This window comes from Talpa europaea, assembly GCF_964194135.1.
Source record: "Talpa europaea genome assembly, chromosome: X".
Classification (NCBI taxonomy): Eukaryota; Metazoa; Chordata; class Mammalia; order Eulipotyphla; family Talpidae; genus Talpa; species Talpa europaea.
The window spans coordinates 21,002,046-21,021,324 of record NC_140081.1 but is presented as its reverse complement, the minus strand read 5'-3'; the positions used below and the strand labels follow the sequence as shown (position 1 = coordinate 21,021,324).

General features: G+C 36.5%; 1 protein-coding gene across 1 annotated transcript; it reads right to left on the bottom strand.

Annotated features, from left to right (window-relative positions):
* Window positions 1-3,669: 3,669 nt before the first annotated feature.
* LOC311187470 (ferritin heavy chain-like) lies at window positions 3,670-4,221 on the bottom strand (the record flags this gene model as incomplete). The annotated part of the gene is made up of 1 exon (XM_084258881.1): window positions 3,670-4,221. One exon carries the CDS (start codon window positions 4,219-4,221, stop codon window positions 3,670-3,672), a length of 552 nt encoding a protein of 183 aa, XP_084115007.1.
* Between the last annotated feature and the right edge of the window lie 15,058 nt (window positions 4,222-19,279).

Genomic DNA, 19,279 nt, shown 5'->3' with positions numbered 1-19,279 from the left:
GGCTATTTTTCATCTGACTTATTTTTATTTCTTCTGACTTATTTTGCTTAGCATAATTCCTTCTTGCTCTATCCATGTTGCCACAAATGACATGAATTTATCTTTTTTGCTCTCTGAGTAGTATTCCATAGTATGTATATACTAGAGCTTTTTGATCCATGCACCTATTTTGAGGCATTTAGTTTGTTTCCATATCTTGGCTATTGTAGATAGTTCTGTAATAAACATAGAGTGAAATCTGAAAGTTTTCCTTTCAAATTTGTGTTTTTGTTTTTTTGGGGGTAGACTGCTGGGAGTGGAGTTGCTGGATCGTATGGTAGATCCATTTTTAGTGTTTTGAGGCGTATCTACACAGCTTTCCATAGTGACTGGATGGGTTTACATTCCAACCAGCAGTGTAAGAGGGTTCCTTTTTCTCCACAGTTTTTTAAATATGGGCTTTCTCACAGGTATGGAGTGGGGTCTCATTGTTAATCCTGTCTTTTAGAAGACCCCTCTTTAACAAACGGTGTTGGGAAACATGAATAGACACATGTAAAAAAAAATAAAAGAAACCAGATCATTCCTTAATTCCATACACAAAAGTTAATTCAAAATGGGTTAAAGACCTGGATATAAGTCTAAAGCTATAACATGCTTGAAAAAGAAAACAGTGGAGCCACACTAAAGGACATCTACTACAAAGATATTTGGGGACTCAATTCCAATGACAAGGGAAATCAAAGCAAAAACAAATAGGTGGGACTACACTAGGAAAAAAAAAAAAAACTTCAGAAGAAACCACATACACACAAAAAGACATCCTATAGAATGAGAAAACATATTTGCATACCATACATCTGACAGGAGGCTAATTTCCAAATTTTACAAAGTACTAATACAATTTATATGACAATAAAACAATGCAGTCAAAAAATAGGCAAAAGACCTAAAACAGACACTTCTACAGAAACATTCAGATGGCCTGCACATGTATGAAAAATTGTTCAACATCACTTATATAAGGGGCTGCAAATCAAAACCTCAGTAAGATATCACCTCAGCCTTATGAAAATGACCCATATCAAAAACAATGAAAACAACAAATATTGGTAAGGATGTGGAGGAAATGGAACCCTCATCCACTGTTGGTGGGTAAGAAAGTTGGTGTGCCCTCTATTGAAAAACAACGGAGATTTCTTAAGAAAAAAAATTGAAAATTCCGTATGATCCAGAAGTACCCCAGTTAGGTATTTATCCTAAAAATAAGAGAGCCTTACTGTGAACTCATTTATGTAGGCCTATGTTCATGGCAGCACTGTCCACAGTTGTCAAGGTGTGGAGCCAACCTACATGCCCTTCAGCAAAAGAATAATGAAACCGTGGAATATATATTCAGTGGAAGACTACACAGTTGTTAAAACCAGTATTTTTTTGGACAAAATGGAGGACATTGACGGCACTGTGCTAATTAAGTCTGAAAGTTAAAGAGAGATATTGGATGGTTTTCCTTATCTGTGAAATATAAATAACCAAAAAATATAAACAGGCAAACTACAGGAAGACTAAATCTTGTACTTAGTGAAAGAATTTAATGGTTACCAGAGGGGAAGGGTTCGGGGAGAGGCAGATAGGGTGGTTTTGTGGAGGTGAGTGGAACATGTGCACAGATGGAGGAATAAAAATGTAACCAAAAAATTAAAAAAAAATGAGAACAAAAATGATTGATGTTTATCTGCCAGTTATGTGTTTCTGGAACAGCATACAATGAGATCTTTCAATGTTGCTTTCAAAGTTACTTTCTTTGGAATACTGTTCTGTGAAATTTTGTAGAAAATAGATCTCATGAGCAAAATGTTTGGGAAATGCTAAATATCTTGTCATAAATTCACAATTTTTTTACATTTAACACTAAAAATTCCTAGAGTGAACAAAAGCTGAAAAACTAACAAAAATCCTGATACTCTGTGTTTGCATCCATTTGTTTTTATTTGATCTTATCCCTCTACCCTTTAATCCTTTTCCCCCTCTTTTATTCTACTTTGGCCTAGAGATAGAGAAAAATGTCATTTATTACCCTAGAGAAGCTGTGTACTGTAATACTTACATTGGAACCTGATAAAGGTGTGGCGATAATAAGACTTGTTAACTTAGGTTCTCTTGTAGCAAATAACAAAAGCTAAATCAAAGTTGGATACATGAAACTCAAGGGCAGAAATACAAGAAGCTCAGGAAAATTCTTAAAATCTGCTGTATCATTTCCAGCAATGCAAGCACTGAACTGCTTTCCAACAAAGGATGGCGTCCTAAGAAAACATTCTGAATTTAGTCTGGATATTCGTAATGAAACTTGCTGCTGTTTAGAATGAACACACACACATGCATAAGATACAAATGAAAGAATGCATGTTTTATAACTGCGACATACATGCCAGACACTGGTGACCACACAATGTTGCATCATGCAGTACCACACTGACAAAGACACAGGAGTCATGCAGCAGGCTACATAATGCAGGATGCTGCTGAGAGCAAGATAAGGAGAAAAGGATGGTGAAACTTAGGAATATCTAGGGCTTGGGGGGACATGAGGCTGCTGATCATGTCATCAGCTTGATGACCAAGTGTTGTAATCAAAACTGGACCCCAGACCCCCGTCCATGGTCCTAATCTTATCAACAGGGCATTCCATTGATCATCTTCTGGGGTCTCTTGTCATACATCCGTCCTTGGCCACCCTGGGCATTCCTGGTCATACCTCATGATATATGAGTCTGGAGTAAGTTTATGCATCTGTCCTCAGCCCCCCAGGCGTTCCTGGTCATACCCTTCCCAGACTGATCAACCTTTCTGCTCTTGACTTATATGAAAGGCACCTTATAAGTTTGGCTGAATGAGAGGTTCTGAAGGGCAGTTCTGACATTGTGTAGGAATGCGGAGCTGCAGGTAAACATAATGGCAGCCGAACAGGGTGCTTAAGTTTAGCAAACCCACAACACAAATCACTGCAACTCCCCACCTCCATCCCCTCAAGGGGAAAGCCAGCCTAAGGCTCATTTCCCCTTATCACTGTCACCCAGGATGAACTTGTCAAGAAGATATTCTGCCATTCTGACTTCAAGGCCCATCTTGCTGCCCAGACTTAACCATTAGTATTTGCATTATTTAACAAACATAAATATTTTAGAAAAAGCTGAAGAGCCCCTCCCCTTTATTTTAATCCCTGCCCAATCCCATTCCCTTCATCTCATACCCAGAGGCAACTGCAATTATGATTTTTAGATCATGTATTTATACTTAAAATTATGCATAGATACCATTTTCACCAATCCCCAGACCCCCAACCCCATCCCCACATGTTCATAAGGGGGGAATTAATTTGTGATTTCCAGGGTCCCATTTAATACCTTCTCCCTCCATCCCTGGAGACCATGAGCTGCATGAGGTTGGGGCATGGGTGGGTGGAGACACTCCTGGAGACCTGTTAAAACTTAAAAGGTGAGGGTTTTGCACACACAAATAAAGAGATCTTTATTTAAGAACCAGTAACTTTATTGCATGAACTAGCCATAGGGGAAGAAAACTGCTGAAATGCACGTTTGGCAAAGGCAATACTGAAATCTGAGCGCCCGGCATGGTGACCAGAGGAAGGCACCCCGCGCCCGGTGCCATGGGCAAGGCAGGGCGGCCTCAGTTGTCCTTGGCGCCGTCTCCCAGGGTGAGCTTGTTGAAGAGGTACTCTGCCATGCCGTCTTCGGCAGCCGTCAGCTTGCGCAGGCTGGACAGACGGTCCCCCAGATCTTTGATGGTCTCGGTTTGCTCGTTGAGGAAGTAACACTCCAGAAAGTCGCGGAGGTGGGCATCTTGCATCTCGGTGGCCAGCTGGTGCAGGTCGAGCAGGTTCTGGTGGAGGCTCTTCTCCAGGTGCAGGGCGCACTCCAGGGCCTTGGGGCCGCTCTGCCAGCAGTCGTGCTCCGGCTTGTGGACCTCGTGGCAGCGCATGCGGGCCCCTCGCAGGTTCTGGAGCGCCATCAGCTTCTCGGCTTGCCCCCTCTTGTCGCGGGACAGCTTCAGGAAGTACTGAGCGAAGTGCTTCAGGGCCACATCCTCTCGGTCGAAGTAAAAAGCCATCGACTGGTACACATAGGAGGCGTACATCTCCAGGTTGAGGTGGATGTTGACGGTGGCCTCGCAGTGGGGATGGTAGTTCTGGCACACCTGGGATGGCGCCGGGGTCGTCATGGCTGGCGGCGGTGGCGCGACGGTGAGTTGAAAGCAGGCGTTGCTGGGCAGGCAGCTGTGGCGGCAGCAACAAAGGCTAAGGGAGAAGCAAGCTTCTCTGATCAGGCAGAAGGCTGTTGGCAACGGGTGACCGGAAGTAGAGCCTGTAACCAAGGAACTGGGGTTGTGTCAACTTCCGGTGGTGGGCGGGGCTTGTTAGAGGTCAGAGGGGAGGGACTGACGGATCCGCGCAGGGGCAGAAATAGCTGTGCGTTCAAGTTTCTGTGGAACTAGGGTGAGAGTGGGTAACTACTGAGTTTCCCGTCTATCTGATATTTTAAACTGTTAATCCATGAGCATAAGTACAACTGTTTTGAATCAATCACAAGCATGAGCATCGTATTTGGATATTGTCCTAAAGTGACCGTTTCATTAAATACAATGCTTTTGTGGTATCTTTGGTTATGTTTAATATCACAAAGCTTTATTTGAGTGTCATTTATGCTCCATGACTTCAACACCCTTACTAATGAGACTGCTGATAGCCTCCTCACTCAGTCCCCAGACATTATTTACTTCAGTGATCACCTTTTTTTTTTTTTTAAGATTTATTTATTTTACAAGAACCGGGGTACAGGCCAGATGCGCAGGAGGGTGAGAGGATTCACCAGAGACAGAGCAGGGAGCAGAGCAGGCAGAAGGAGCGAAGTACACTGCTGAGGGGAGCAGCGGGCGGCAGGAGAGGTCTGCGCGCCATGCAGGACCCTAGCCAGTGGCCGGGGATTGAACGGGCACTGCAGAGGCAGCGGGCAGCTTCACAGCCCAGCGCTCAACTGCCTGTGCCACCAGGGGAGGCCCTTCAGCCATCACCTTCTATTTTCTCTTTCTGTTCATTAAAGTTCACACATCTCCGGCAGTAGAGAGCCACCTCCCAAACCTCAGTGAGTCTTTCCACCTGTCCATCTTTCACTTTTTTTTAAAGATTAATTTATGTATGCATACAAGAACTGGGGTACAGGCCAGAAGTGTGGGGGGGGTGAGAAGATTCACCAGAGACAGAGTGGGGAGCAGAGCAGGCAGACTGACTTGAAACACACTGCCGAGGAGAGCAGCTGTCGAGACAGGAGAGGTCACCTGTGCCAGGTGGGTTGCTCCCTGGCTGGCAGGGGATGGAACTCGTGCTGCAGTGGCAGCAAACAGCTTCATAGGTTTCATCACAACCCCTTGGCGCCACCAGGGAAGCCCCAAACCCCTTTTATTCACTCTCATTGCTTAGTCTACAAACACAGTCCTTATGCCCTGTGTGGGCCAGTATAGGCAGTTTCTATGATGTTTTCACTGATGTTCTGGATTTGTTCACCCCCTTTCACCTGACTTGCCAATTTCCTTCTTTTAAATAAGTACAGATTATGGTTTCTCTGGAAGAAAGCAAAGGGTTTGGTTGCACTGATAGAGAAAGCACTGTTAACCATGTGGATGTACTCATCTCCTTTGATCTCATTTGTATTTTAACTGCCACTCATAAAGCCTTCTATGTCCTTCAGTTTTGTTCTATGGAATGAACCACAGTGGTAGAGAATAACATTGATTTCAAGTTGCCTTTAATTAATTAGGTAATTAAACAAGTATTTATTGATTACTTGGTCTAGCATTTGAACATATGTACATACATCAGTAACAAAGACAGATCATGTCTCTGATGCAATGGGGTTTGTATTCTAGTGGAGAAGCAGACGAAAACAAAACCATAAAACTGCCATCTTTCCCCCTCTATTGTAGTAAGTGAATACAGATGAGATATTACACATGTACATGGAAATAAAAAATATATATTCTTAAAATTCAATGATATTATCATGGAAGACATAAACTAGACCTAATTTGTACATTAATTTGTGCATTAATGCAACAATCATTTATATAATCCAGCTATTTGTCTGAAACAGTATTTGATTCAAGAGATAGACAGCAAACCAAATGTGATCTCTGTTCTCTAGGTCCAAGATAGAGAGGAAGAATGTTATTAAGGCTATCAGATGGTTTTAAAAGTTATGGATAATAAGTCTCCTGCCTGCCTGTGACTATGAAGGTGTTTCTTTTCATAAACACTTTCCCTTTGCAAAGCAGCAGCAGCAGCAGCTCTCCTGCCCACCTGTGACTATGTAGGTGCCTCTCTTTTTCTTTCTCCTTTTCCTAAGAAACCTTTCCTTTTAAAATGTAAAAAAAAAAATATTTGTGGATAAAAATTACTATTTTCACTTTAAATTTTATTTATTTTGATTAATGCACCTTTTTGTTATTTGCATTTCTCTTTGGAATCACATGCTATTTTATTTGTTAAATTAATTTTATTTAAGTAACATTGCATAATAGCATTATATAAGTTTCAGGAGTATATTATCGTAAGTCAACATCTGTATATATACTTCATTAATTTTACGACTAGAGGTCCAGTTCTATTCTTCACCATACAATTGACCCCTTGTACCCTATTTACCTACTCTCCACCCCCCTTCTGTTCTACTAAAATTTGGTTCTATAGTCTGAGTTTAACTTTGTTTTATTTAATTCAGTTGTTTATTTTATTTCTGTGTATGCCACATATAAGTGAAATTATGTCTTTCTCCATCTGACTTCTTTCAATAAGCATACTACCCTCTAGGTCTGTCCATGTATCAGGATTTTATCTTTTTATCTTTTTTTAATAGTTGAATAGTCCATTGTGTATATATACTATATGCACATCTTCTTTACCCATTCATCTGCTGATGAGCACTTAAATTGTTTCCATCTCTTTGCTATTGTATATAATGTTGCAAGGAGCATGGGCTTGCATAGATCTTTTTCAAATTTCTTTGGGTAAACACTCAGAAGTGGGATAACTGGATTGTATGGAATTTCTGTTTTTACTTTTTTTTTTAAAAAAAAGGTTTGTTTATTTATGCTTACAGGAGCTGGGGTACAGGCCAGAGATGCGGGTGGTGAGAGGATCCACCAGAGACAGAGTGGGGAACAGAACAGGCAGACTGACTGAAACACACTGCTGAGGGGAGCAGCAGGCGAGGCAGGAGAGGTCTGCTTCACCATGTGGATTTCTCTCTGGCTGGCCAGGGATTGAACTCGTGTTGCAGAGGCTGTGGATTGCTTCATAATGCAGTGCTTAACCCCTTGCACCACCAGGGAGGCCTTGCTTTTACTTTTATGAGGAATCTCCGTACTGCTTTCCATAATGTCTGCACTAATTTGCATTACACTTATTGTTTCTTCTTTTTGGATAATAACTATTCTCACAGGTGTGAGAAGATATGTTGTTTTGATTTGCATTTCCATTATGAGATAATGAACATCTTTTCAAATGCTTATTGACCATCTGTACATCGTCTTTGGAGAAGTGTCTATTCAGATGCTCCACCATTTTTTAATTCTCGTTATATATTTTTGTTGTTGAGTTTTATGAGTTCTTTATATATTTTGAATATTAACCCCTGTCAGATGTATACATTCTTTCGTTGTATAGGGGCTTTTTACTTCCATTTGTTTATTTTTTGCTTTTGCCTCACCAGTGAAATAGAATCTCTAAGACATTTCTATATTTATGGTTTCAGGTCTTACATGAAAGTCTTTAAACAATGTTGAATTAATTTTTGTGATGGTAATAGATAATGGTCTAGTTTCATTATTTTGCATGTGGCTGATTATCCAGTTTTTACAACACCTTTTATTGAAGAGTCTTTCATAGCTCCTTTGTCATAAATTAATTGTCCATATAATGTGTAGGTTTATTTCTGGGTTCATACTTTTGTTCCATTGATCTGTATTCCAGTACCATTCTGTTTTGGTTACTATTGCTTTGTAGTCTATAGTTTGAATTTGGAGAGCATGATACCTATATTATTTGGCTTTTTTTTTTCTGGTTGGGTAAATATCTTTACTCAAAGACAATCAGAAGTTAGTATACTAAAAAAATCAAACACATAGTTTTAGAAAATATTAGTTAACATAGTGAAAAAACTTATTTTCTAAAGTGTTCACATTGTATTTTTGTTATATTACAGTACCTAACATACAATTTCAATTTAAAATGTTTAGAAAATTAGTTTTTTTTTTGATGATGAAATCCTTTGTTTTATTCAGAAAGTGGTAGACATTTCCTTTTCTTTTTTTATTATTTAAATTTTATTTTTATATTCCCCTTACAATTACAACCCCCTTGTTTTGACCGCAAGCCCTCCTTTCCCCGCCCCCCACCCCCCACAGAGTGTCTCTGGTTCATAGTTGTTTGTTGATTTTGATATTTTCTTTCTTATAGTTATTCTTTTTCCTGGTCCCTTATTCAAGTTTTCTAGATTCCTGCTATGAGTGAGACGATCCAGTATTTTTCTTTTTCTTTCTGGCTTATTTCTCTGAGTATGATCCCTTCCAGCTCCATCCATGTTGCTGCAAATTGCATGTGTTTATCTTTTTTGAATGCTGAGTAATATTCCATGGTATATATGTACCACATCTTCTTGATCCAGTCATCTATTTTTGGGCATTTGGGTTGTTTCCAAAGCCTAGCTATTGTAATTAGTGCTTCTATAAACATAGGGGTGCAGGTGCTCTTTGGAATTAATGTTTCTGTATCCTTATTTGGCTTTTTTTCCCCTTAGGACTGTTTTTGCATCTTTTGTAGTTCCAAATAGATTTTGTGATTTGTTTTTTCTATTTCTCTGAAGAAAGCAATTGGGATTTTGATGAATCTGTGTATTTCTTTAGGTAATATAGTGAATTTAATGATGCTAATTTTTCTAATCCATGAGCATGGAAATATCATTCCATTTCTTGAGTCTTTTATTTTAACAATGTCTTTTATCTTTCATCTTTGGTTAAATTTATTCCAAAGTATTTAATTCTTTATGATGCAATTGCAAAAAGGATTGTTTTCCTGATTTCTATTTCTGCTAGTTTTTTGTTTACTTAGAGAAACATAACAGATTTTTGTATATTAGTTTTGTAGACTAGCACCTTGCTGTATTCATTTATTATTTCTAATATATTTTAGTGGTGTTTTTTGGTATTTTCTAAATATCTTATCACCTGCAAACAGTGATCATTTTATTTCTTCCTTTGCAATTTGGACACCTTTTATTTTCTTGTCTAATTTCTCTTGTTAGTACTTTCAACACTATACTTACAGATAATGGTGACAGTGGACATCCCTGATCTCAGAGGGAAAAAAAACTTGAGCTTTTCAACATTGAGCATTATGTTGACTGTGGGTTTGTCACATACAATTCTTATATTGAGATTTTTATCTTGAGGTTTTTTTATCATAAAAGCATGCTGAATATTATAAGATGCTTTTTCCATATTTAAGAGATGATCATATGGTTTTTGTCCTTATTATTTATTGATGTGGTATACCACACTTACTGATATGAGTATGTTGAGCCATTCTTGAATCCCTGGAATAAATCACATTTGATATGGTATGTGATTCTTTTAAATGCATTGTTGAATTTGGTTTGGTAATATTTTGTTGGTGGTTTTTCCTTATGCTATTTTATAATCCACGTTTGTGAGGAAAGCAAAGGGTTAAATATAAAATATCACAGTGTAAACAAGCAGTTTTAGAGGCTTTTAATTGTTTATTCTGTAAGAAATAGAACAGTAACAATGTCTATTTGATAATTCACTTTAATGAAAAAGTCGTATGCTAGAGATGGAAAAGAACTACATGATCAATTTATGAGATAACATTATATGTTATATATACTTAACCCAAGTGTTATTATAATTATAGAGTTTCAAAATTTCCTTGCAAGCTTCTGCTGTACAATTTACTGTAAAATGTATTTAAATAGAAGGGATCTTGATTTTATAGATTATTTTCCCATTGTGTTCCTAAGATTATTGAATAATTTATCTCTACAAATTTCCTCTTCAGACATTTAAAATAATAATATTATTGAATGTTTGCATGTGTGCTAAGGGATGATAATGATATTTCTTAGCTGTTTAATTTCTCATCATTACCTCCTAGAGAAGAAAGTAATGCTGCAATATATTTTATAACTAAGAGAAACCTAAGATTTAAAGATTAGCTTTTCTGAGGGAAATTAATAAATAAGAGGGGAGTAAATGCTTAAATTTCCATGAAGGAAAAATACATTTGTATAAACAAAAGCATTCTATTCACTTTTTCTTTAATGAGTAATACAAAACTAAATAGAAACACAGAATAAGAAAACCAGAGCAATTCATGTCTTTTTTTTTTTAAATATGAATATAAGATTGTAAGATAAAGATTTCTTTGAAATATTTGTGGTTTGTGTTTGTATTATTAAGGTGTTATTGTTTTTCAAAGAAAGAGCAATATGAATATGTACATATATTTTAAGGAATATATATTTATATACATTGCAGAATTGTTTCATTCACATAAAAGCTATAGTTGCCAGACTTGAGGCCCAGGAGAACTAAGGGTCTAAGTCCAGTCCAAAGGCAAGTATCCTTCTGGCCCAGGAAGTTCATATTGAAGGCAGAGAAAAACCAAAATCCTTCTGGATCATGCTCAGCGAAATAAGCCAAAAAGAAAAAGAAAAATACCGGATGGTCTCACTCATAGCAGGAATCTAGAAAACTTAAATAAGGGACCAGGAAAATGAATAACTATAAGAAAGTGAAAATCAAAATCAACAAAAAACTATGAACCAGAGACACTTTTAGGGGGGCGGGGGCGGGAGGGGAGGGATTGGGGTCAGAATGGGGGGCTGCAATTGTATGGGGAATATAACAATAAAATTTATAAAAAAAAAAAAAATTTCACAGTAAATGGTAAAAAAAAAAAAAAAAAAAACCAAAATCCTTCTGGCAGTCCAGTAAAAGGAGTTCTTTTTATCCACAGGAGGGTTAGCTCTTTTTGTTCTATTGAGGTCTACAAATGATTATTACCTAACCTAGGTAGGGCAATCTGCTTTACTTAGTCTACTGTTTCAAATGCTAATTTCATGGAAAAACACCTTCTTCAGGCACATACCAAATAATAACTGATGGAATATCTGTGCACTCTCTGACTCAGTTAAGGTGACATACAAAATTAACCATCACAGTATTTACCCATCATAAATGCAAAGTTAACAAATAAAAATTCTAGTTATAATCTGTAAAAACTGTTTTGAATTTCAGTTCCCTTCATTGTTTAAAAATTTTACAGACCTAAATGCCCATTGATGGAGAAGTAAATTAAGAAGATGTGGTATATATACACAACGGAATACTACTCAGCTATTAAAAATAACATGAATTCTTGCCATTTGCAGCAACATGGATGGGATTGGAGGGTATTGTGCTAAGTGAAATAAATCAGAAGGAGAAAGGCAAATATCAGATGATTTTACTCATTTGGAAGATTGAAAAAACAAAAACCACAAAGGATCTGACTAAATTAAACCCAAATAAACCCTAGATATCTGACTACAGAATTGAGCCTACTGGAGGGGAAGGAAGGTGGTCATCAGAATGAAGGAGGGAGAAGGCCCATCAGACTAGGATAAAGGCCTATATGTGCTTAAATGGTGAGGGTGGTGTGATCCTGTGCCCCTAACCCATATAGGGTATTACCTAACCAGTGTTACCTCAATAAAGACAATTTTTTTTTTACAGAGCTGAAAGTTCCACAACTGATATTAGAAAATAAGTTCTTAATGTCATTGATTTGTGTTCATTCACTCATTCAATATATTTCTATTGAGCACCTTTTGCATGCCAGCTGTTTTTATAGATTCTAACACAAATGTTCTATAAATTCTCATGTTTACATTTTTCTGTATCTGAGTGCTATTCTAATGTCATATAATCCCTTCTTTAAAAATTAATATGCACAGACAGCTTGATGACATATTCATAAGGAAGTGAACCATAAGTAGCAGCAGTTGGTGGCTTATCACATTCCTCGTGTTTGCCCATGCATTTAATGAGAGGAAGTAAAATATGATTTATTAATTCAAAATCAATATCACTTGTCACTGGACTGTTCACTCTAGCTCATTATTAACAGATATACTCTAAGTTGATTTTTATTATTATTACCCATATTTTACAGATAAAGAAATTGTGGATTATAGAGTAGGTAACATATTAAAGAATACATCTAGGAAATAGCAGAGAAAGATAATGTGAACTGGGTTTTTCTCTAGGTAGTTTGGAATATTTGGCTAGACCATGAACACCTTTAGGACAAAGACTATTTAACTTGTTTGGTATTAAGAGTGACATAAAAAGGACTCCAAAATATGGATTAAAGGTTATTAAAACTTCCATCTTATTATTTCCCCAAATTAAGACAATGAGTGGGAGTGGATGTTGATATATATGTCACCTCTATTTCCTATAGAAGAAAAAGGAAAGATAACAAATTATAAATTGTTATAATTTTACTTTAATATAAATCATTATAATTTTACTTTAATATACTTTAATAAAAAATCTGTGTGCTTAAAGATATGCTTTTATAACTTTAACCATTTATATATGTACACATAAATAAAAATACAATAAAATTAAAATAAGAAACTCTAGTTTTGCATCAGATTATGCATTTTGTCTTAACCATAATCACTTCTCATCGAAAATAATTCTAGTGGCTGAACTGCAAGTTTTCTTTTGACTCATGCCTATATGTCCTGATATATATATAAACCTTCCCAGTTTTCCACTACTTTCTTACTGAAACAATTGACACACATCAGATCACCTGATAACTCAAAGTAAATTTGCTTGTAGTGGAAACCATCATTTAAATATTGCATTATTAACTGTTAACTTGTTGAAAAGTAAAATGATACTTTATTCTGATACAGTTTGTTGTTTTATGAAGCACTGTTAAAAGTATCAATAAGTTCAGTAACTGAAGATAATAAAGTTTTATTCTATTAAACTGTTTTTCATTTGCCAGCCATCACCTTGAAAGGAAATTTTCGCTGTTGCAGTTGGTAAAATAAATCAGTATGACTATCAGGGTGGGCATGGACTGTTATCTTTTTTATACTAGGGTATGCCAATCTAGCAGCAATCATACTCAGTATGAATTAAAATACCTATGCAAATGTGGATACTATATCTGTGTGACTATAATGAATTATAAAGAGATTGAGATAATCTTGAAAATACTTCCAGTAATTCTTCATTTAAATATAAACATGAGAACAATTTCATGGAGACTTCAAAATTAGAGAACACTGAGAATGAAATGAACATCCATCTATCTAATCACGATTTAGGACCTAATCTATGCCCAGTTTTGTGCTAAATGCAGAACGACTGCAACAGTCAGACATTAACTTTAATCTGTTAAGCCCAAAAGTCTGTTTCAGGTAACTTTGTTCACCAACAGAATGTATATATTACCAATGTAAAATAAGTTGCTAATGAATTAATAATCAGTAGAATGTATATTAATATATTAATATTTGCTTTGAAGTAATCATATGTATTCAATAATATGTTATTTGAGATCTTCTGTTTTCACAGATACAGAAATTGCTACAGAAGTTCTCATACCTTTTCTTACATAGTAATTGCTTAGAAAAATATATTTAGTGGAATTTTGTTAGTTAACCTAAGATCCAGAAAGTTTTGGTTGAAACTTTAGGCATTTTGTTTCACTAAAATCAAGTATAAGTTGTTCCCAAATAAATTAGGGAAAAAAGCATAATTCTTATGCTATTTTCCTTATGATTCCATACCTTACTATGTGTGCCCTTGCCAATGTGTCAGTAGAATAAGTTTGTATTTAATGTGATCATTATCTTTTTTAATTGCACATAAGTTAATTTTCTTTCCTTTTTAAATTTTCTGAACTTTTCTTCCATACTCTGACTTGTTAACTACCTTTCATGAAATCATAATTACTTCAACCAGCCAATGTTAAAACTCAATGAAAATCACAACTTCCAAAATTTTTGTAAAGCGTTTCTTGTATTTAGGCTTATTTCTATCCCTCTGAGCTTTTCATTCTTTATTTCTTGTACATGAAAAATAAGCAGTGTCTTTTTGACTTATTTTCTTGAGGGGTTTTGCTATTTTTCAAAAACAACTCTGAATATTTAAGATCAGTTAAATCTATTTAGGGAATTTCAGAGTTATAGGAAATACCTGACATTTAGTAGCTTTCTGCCAAAATGATTTTAGTTCTCATTTATTTCAATGTGTGTCAGTGGACTGAGGTATATTCCTTAGGTAGAAAGATTATTAACATGTCACTTTTGTTTATGTGGATGGTGCTCTTAAGTTATGATTTCTTATGTGACAAACAACCCATGAGGGAAAGGCTCATTCAGAATCTACCAAATGTTGTCAACTGTATTGCTCAATTCTCCATTAGTAATGTCATCCCTTGGTTTTCTCTTGCCAGAAAAGTTTTAACTCTTTGAAACCATTGGGAGTAATACAAATTTATATAGCATATATATATATATATATATACATATATATATATATGTGTGTGTGTGTGTGTGTGTGTAGATACTGTGTCTGTGTGACTATAATGAACTATATATATAAATATATATATATATATATATATAGAGAGAGAGAGAGATGAGAGATTGACTGCAAAGAAAAAACCTAGCATTCCTTTAGGCGATCTAAATTGAAGATGTGTTATGAAGTAACTGGTGGATTTGGGAAGGAAGGTGAGGCCAAAGGCAACTTATTAGAAAGGGAAGAAACTATGGAAACTGGAACTTGAGAAACAAACTACTGAAAAGACTTATTGAAGGATAATATCCTTCAAATTAAAAAAAAAAAATTATACTGTAGGGGGCCTCCCCAGTGGTGCAGCGGTTGAACACTGAGCTGCGAAGCTGCCTGCAGCCTCTGTGGTGCCGGTTCAATCCCTGGCCCCAGGCGAGGGTCCCACCTGGCACGCTGACCTCTCCTGCCACGCCCGCTGCTCCCCTCAGCAGTGTATTTCGTCAGTCTGCCTGTTCTTCTCCCCGCTCTGGCTCTGGTGAATTCTTTCACCCTCCCGTGCTTCTGACTGTACCCAGTGCTTGTATAAATAAATAAATAAATCTTTAAGAAAAATTTCTACTGTAGGAAAGTGAGGTTAGTCTTCTTTTGGTTAAATCATAGAACATAATATCCCCCCCAAAATTTCAATACTTTAAACACACTAAATGTCAAGGATTTTAGCCATTTGCATGGTATTCTAATGTATACCAGAGAATTGCATATGTCTCTGACATAAACCATCTTATAAAGCTGCTTCTACTTGATTATTTGCTAGATACTTCAATCTGTCTACATTAGTGAACTGGAACCTTGAATCAGATAATAAAATGCAGACACTGAGACAGAAAAACCTCATACATTTTTTTTTCCTGAACTTTATATAGGCAAATAAAATGAAGCTTCTAGATATGTGAAGATTGTATTAGCTTAATATTGTTCACTATTAACTTTTTGGTTATTTGTGTAAATCATTTGTCATCCATTAGCCTCGTTACTTATTTTAAAAAGCAGTCTTGGTGGACCTCCGCTGGTGGCGCAGCGGTTGAGCGCTGGGTTGGGAGGCTGCCCACAGCCTCTGCAGCGCCAGTTCGATCCCCGGGCACCGGCGAGGGTCCCACCAAAAAAAAAAAAAAAGCAGTCTTGCACTTATCTTCTCTGAGATACTGTAATTAAATGATCTTAGGCCCAGGGATCTGAACTCTTGATTACGAATCAAAATAAGTTGAGGGAACTGGTTTATCAGGTTAAGGGTAGAACTCTGACATATGTACCTGAAGACATGCCACAAGTGCTTCTGTTACTCAAGATATGGAATAGAGATTCTATGTTAATTGGTGCAATGGAAAAAAAGGGACTAAGTATATTGCTTATAAATTATCTAAATTTCGTACTTTGCTAAGAATAATAAAAAAAAAAAACAGTGTCTGTAGCAGGGATGAAATAGTTGCACTATATAGTTCCTAAATAGTTCCTACCTCTCCCTTTCCCTTCCCACTATATTAGTTTTAAGAAAATGGCTTGTGTGGTAGTGGGTGTTGGCAAGTCAGAAATCTGGGGGAGAGGTCAGCAGGTGGGAAATTTAGGAAAATTTCATGTCACAGTCTTGAGTCTAAAGGATGGAAGCTCAGACAGAATTTCTATATTGTGGTCTGGTGGCCTAATTCTTTCCTCTTGGGGGGGTTTCATTCTTTGCTCTTAAGGCCTTCATAAAATTAGATGGTGCCCACACACACTATGCAGGGTAAATCTGCTTTTCTAAAACTTGACTATTGTAAATGTTCGTCTCATCAAAAAAAGTACATTCACAGCAATATCTAGATCAAACAAGCAGGCATACTAGCCTAGTCAAGTAGACACATAAAAGTCACTATTACAGATATGGTAAATATTAGTAAGGGCTATGCAGGCAGAAGAATGCTGAAGTGGGTTTATTCAGAATGAATGTGATTGGTTATCTGAGAAAGGCTGGCAGATGCCATGTATGGGTGGGGGAGGCAAAGTTGCAGCTCTTTTGATTCTGTTTGGGTATAAAAGTGTTGTTCTGAGCCAGTGTTATCTGAAAAATATGGCAGGAAATGAACATTAGGCAGAGGCACAAATGATATCCTAATTGGAACAATTAGCTTCATTTAAGCAATGAGTTTCATAACATTTTCATAGTTTCATAGTTTATTTTCATTGTCTTGTTTACCTATTCGTTGTTTCTTCAGTCAGTCTTTCAGCTAATTGACAAAGTGTTTGATAAATAAAATAAGTAAAACAAGCATGGAACCATCTTGGGTTTGGGTAAGAAACAAAGCTGAGAGTCTGTTGAAGATTGGGTCCCAGGCCTATCCAGGCACCCCCACATGTTGGAGCATGCACAAGTGTAACCAACTGGCAAGCCATATCCAGGATTGAAATTCCAGCAATCACTAACTTGAAAAATTTTGCATTAGTCAAAACTATATTGACTGAAAATCTCATTTGCATTAACTGTACCTAGCCCCTCTCCTTTTGCCTATATAAGCAGTTCCCCTTAGCATTCTTTGGTCATTCAGCTGAAGTGCTGCTTGATTCTATATTCCAGGAACCACCATCCTGAAAACCCTAGTAAAAGTGCAGTATAGTCCTGAACACCCTTTTTAGTTTTAAAAAGTACTGACCAGGTATTTTGTAAAATGACCCTGAATTTGGGTATTTTAGGTGTTTTCCTCATGATTAGAGCAATATTCTGGTTGTTTTTTTTTTTTTAAGATTTATTTATTTATGCATACAAGAGCTGGGGTACAGGCCGGAGATGCGGGGGGTAGAAGGTGAGAGGATTCATCAGAGGCAGAGTGGGGAACAGAACAGGCAGATTGAACGAAGTACATTGCTGAGGGTAGCAGCGCATGAGTCAGGAGAGGTCTGCTGCGCCATGTGGGATGCTCTCTGGCTAGCCGGGGATCGAACTTGTGCTGCAGAGGCTGCAGATTGCTTCATAGTGAGGTGCCTAACCCCTTGCGCCACCAGGGAGGCCCTATTCTGGGTTTTGGAAAAGAATGTCATAGAGATGAAATGTCTTTGTTACCACATTGTATTGATGGTATTCATGATACCAACGTGTAACTGATGATTTTAACCTTGATCACTTGGTTGAGGTCAAGTCCCCACTGTAAACTGACTATTTTCACCTACCATATTCATTCCTTTGGAATACAGCCCACATTCTAAGAAGGGTATTTGGTCCACTTCCCAGGAGATGTATCTCCATATATAATTTGCACTTCTTGGTAACAAATATTTGTATCTTCTTCCCAATTTACTTATATATTCAATTACTTATATCACTATGGACACATGGATATTTATTTCATATTGCATTATAAATTTAAAGTTTTGTTGCTCAAATTCTTTCAACTCAAGCTATCAGGTACTCCTTTAGTTTGGCTTCTGTTTCCCTTTGATCAGCCTCTATCCTTTTGTTTGTACTTTATATTGTTTTGAAAAGTGAAAAAATTGAAGTGACTAAAATGTACAAAAATAGTTTTAATAAGCAGTCACAGAAGATTTTAAATGTTTCCAGTTGAGTTTTAGGATAATTTAGATAAGAGAACACTCATGTTGGTTTGCCAGTTAAACTATCGTTAAAGGGGATGGTTGAAGCTTTGATTCTTTCATGTAAAATAAGTTCTGTGGAATTTGGTCAAAGAAGGAAGTTAAAAATATATCTATATAAGATGATATCTGATTTTTCTCCTTTATGCACTGAATAATTTCTGATTATAATTACGGTATATAAGACAGCAATATTATTCTGGATGCTTACTCTGTGTCAGATATATAATCCATTTTTTTAATCTCATGAGAAATTTAGGAGGAGCAAATATTGTGTCCAGTTCACAGAGGAGAAGCCAGATGCAAAAGAGGCGTTTCTCACACATGCTTCATTTACAAGGAGAAACTTAGTTATACTTTCTTACAATGGTGGAAAACAACATTCAGCTCTATCTAACAAGGTGAATGATAAACATTTCTTTGAAAAGTTAATAAACATATTCAGAAAATTGTATTCTGTCATTAAAAATGCTATTATAAAAGCATAATCCAAGATGAATTTGTCTGTTTTTCAAATCTTTATAAAGCAACTTTTTCATGAACATTGTTGTAAGCACCATAAAAGAGATAAAAATCTGATAATTATGGAAAAGTCAAGGGTTGCAATTGGATCTAAAGAGTAGTAAGTAAAAGTCTGACATTAATCATGTACTACTTAAAAGAAAAATGTCTTAATCTTCAAGTTCTAATGTATTTATTTTTTTCTTTCCTTACTATTTTCTTCTTATAGATCATGTTATGACACCACTGTTTAAAATTCTCATCCCTTCTTTTTTCTGTTCACCAAATATTTTGGGGGGCAGCATATTTTTCTCATAGTTCTGGAGTTTGGAAGTATAAGAGCAGGGTGCCAATGTATTTGACGCCTGGAGAGGACATTTTTCTGGGTTGCAAACACTATTTTTTTGGATCCTCATATAGTGGAGAGGATATGAGAACTCACTGAGGTCCCCTTTTTTTTAAAGATTGATTTATTTATACAAGAAACGGGGTACAGGCCAGATGC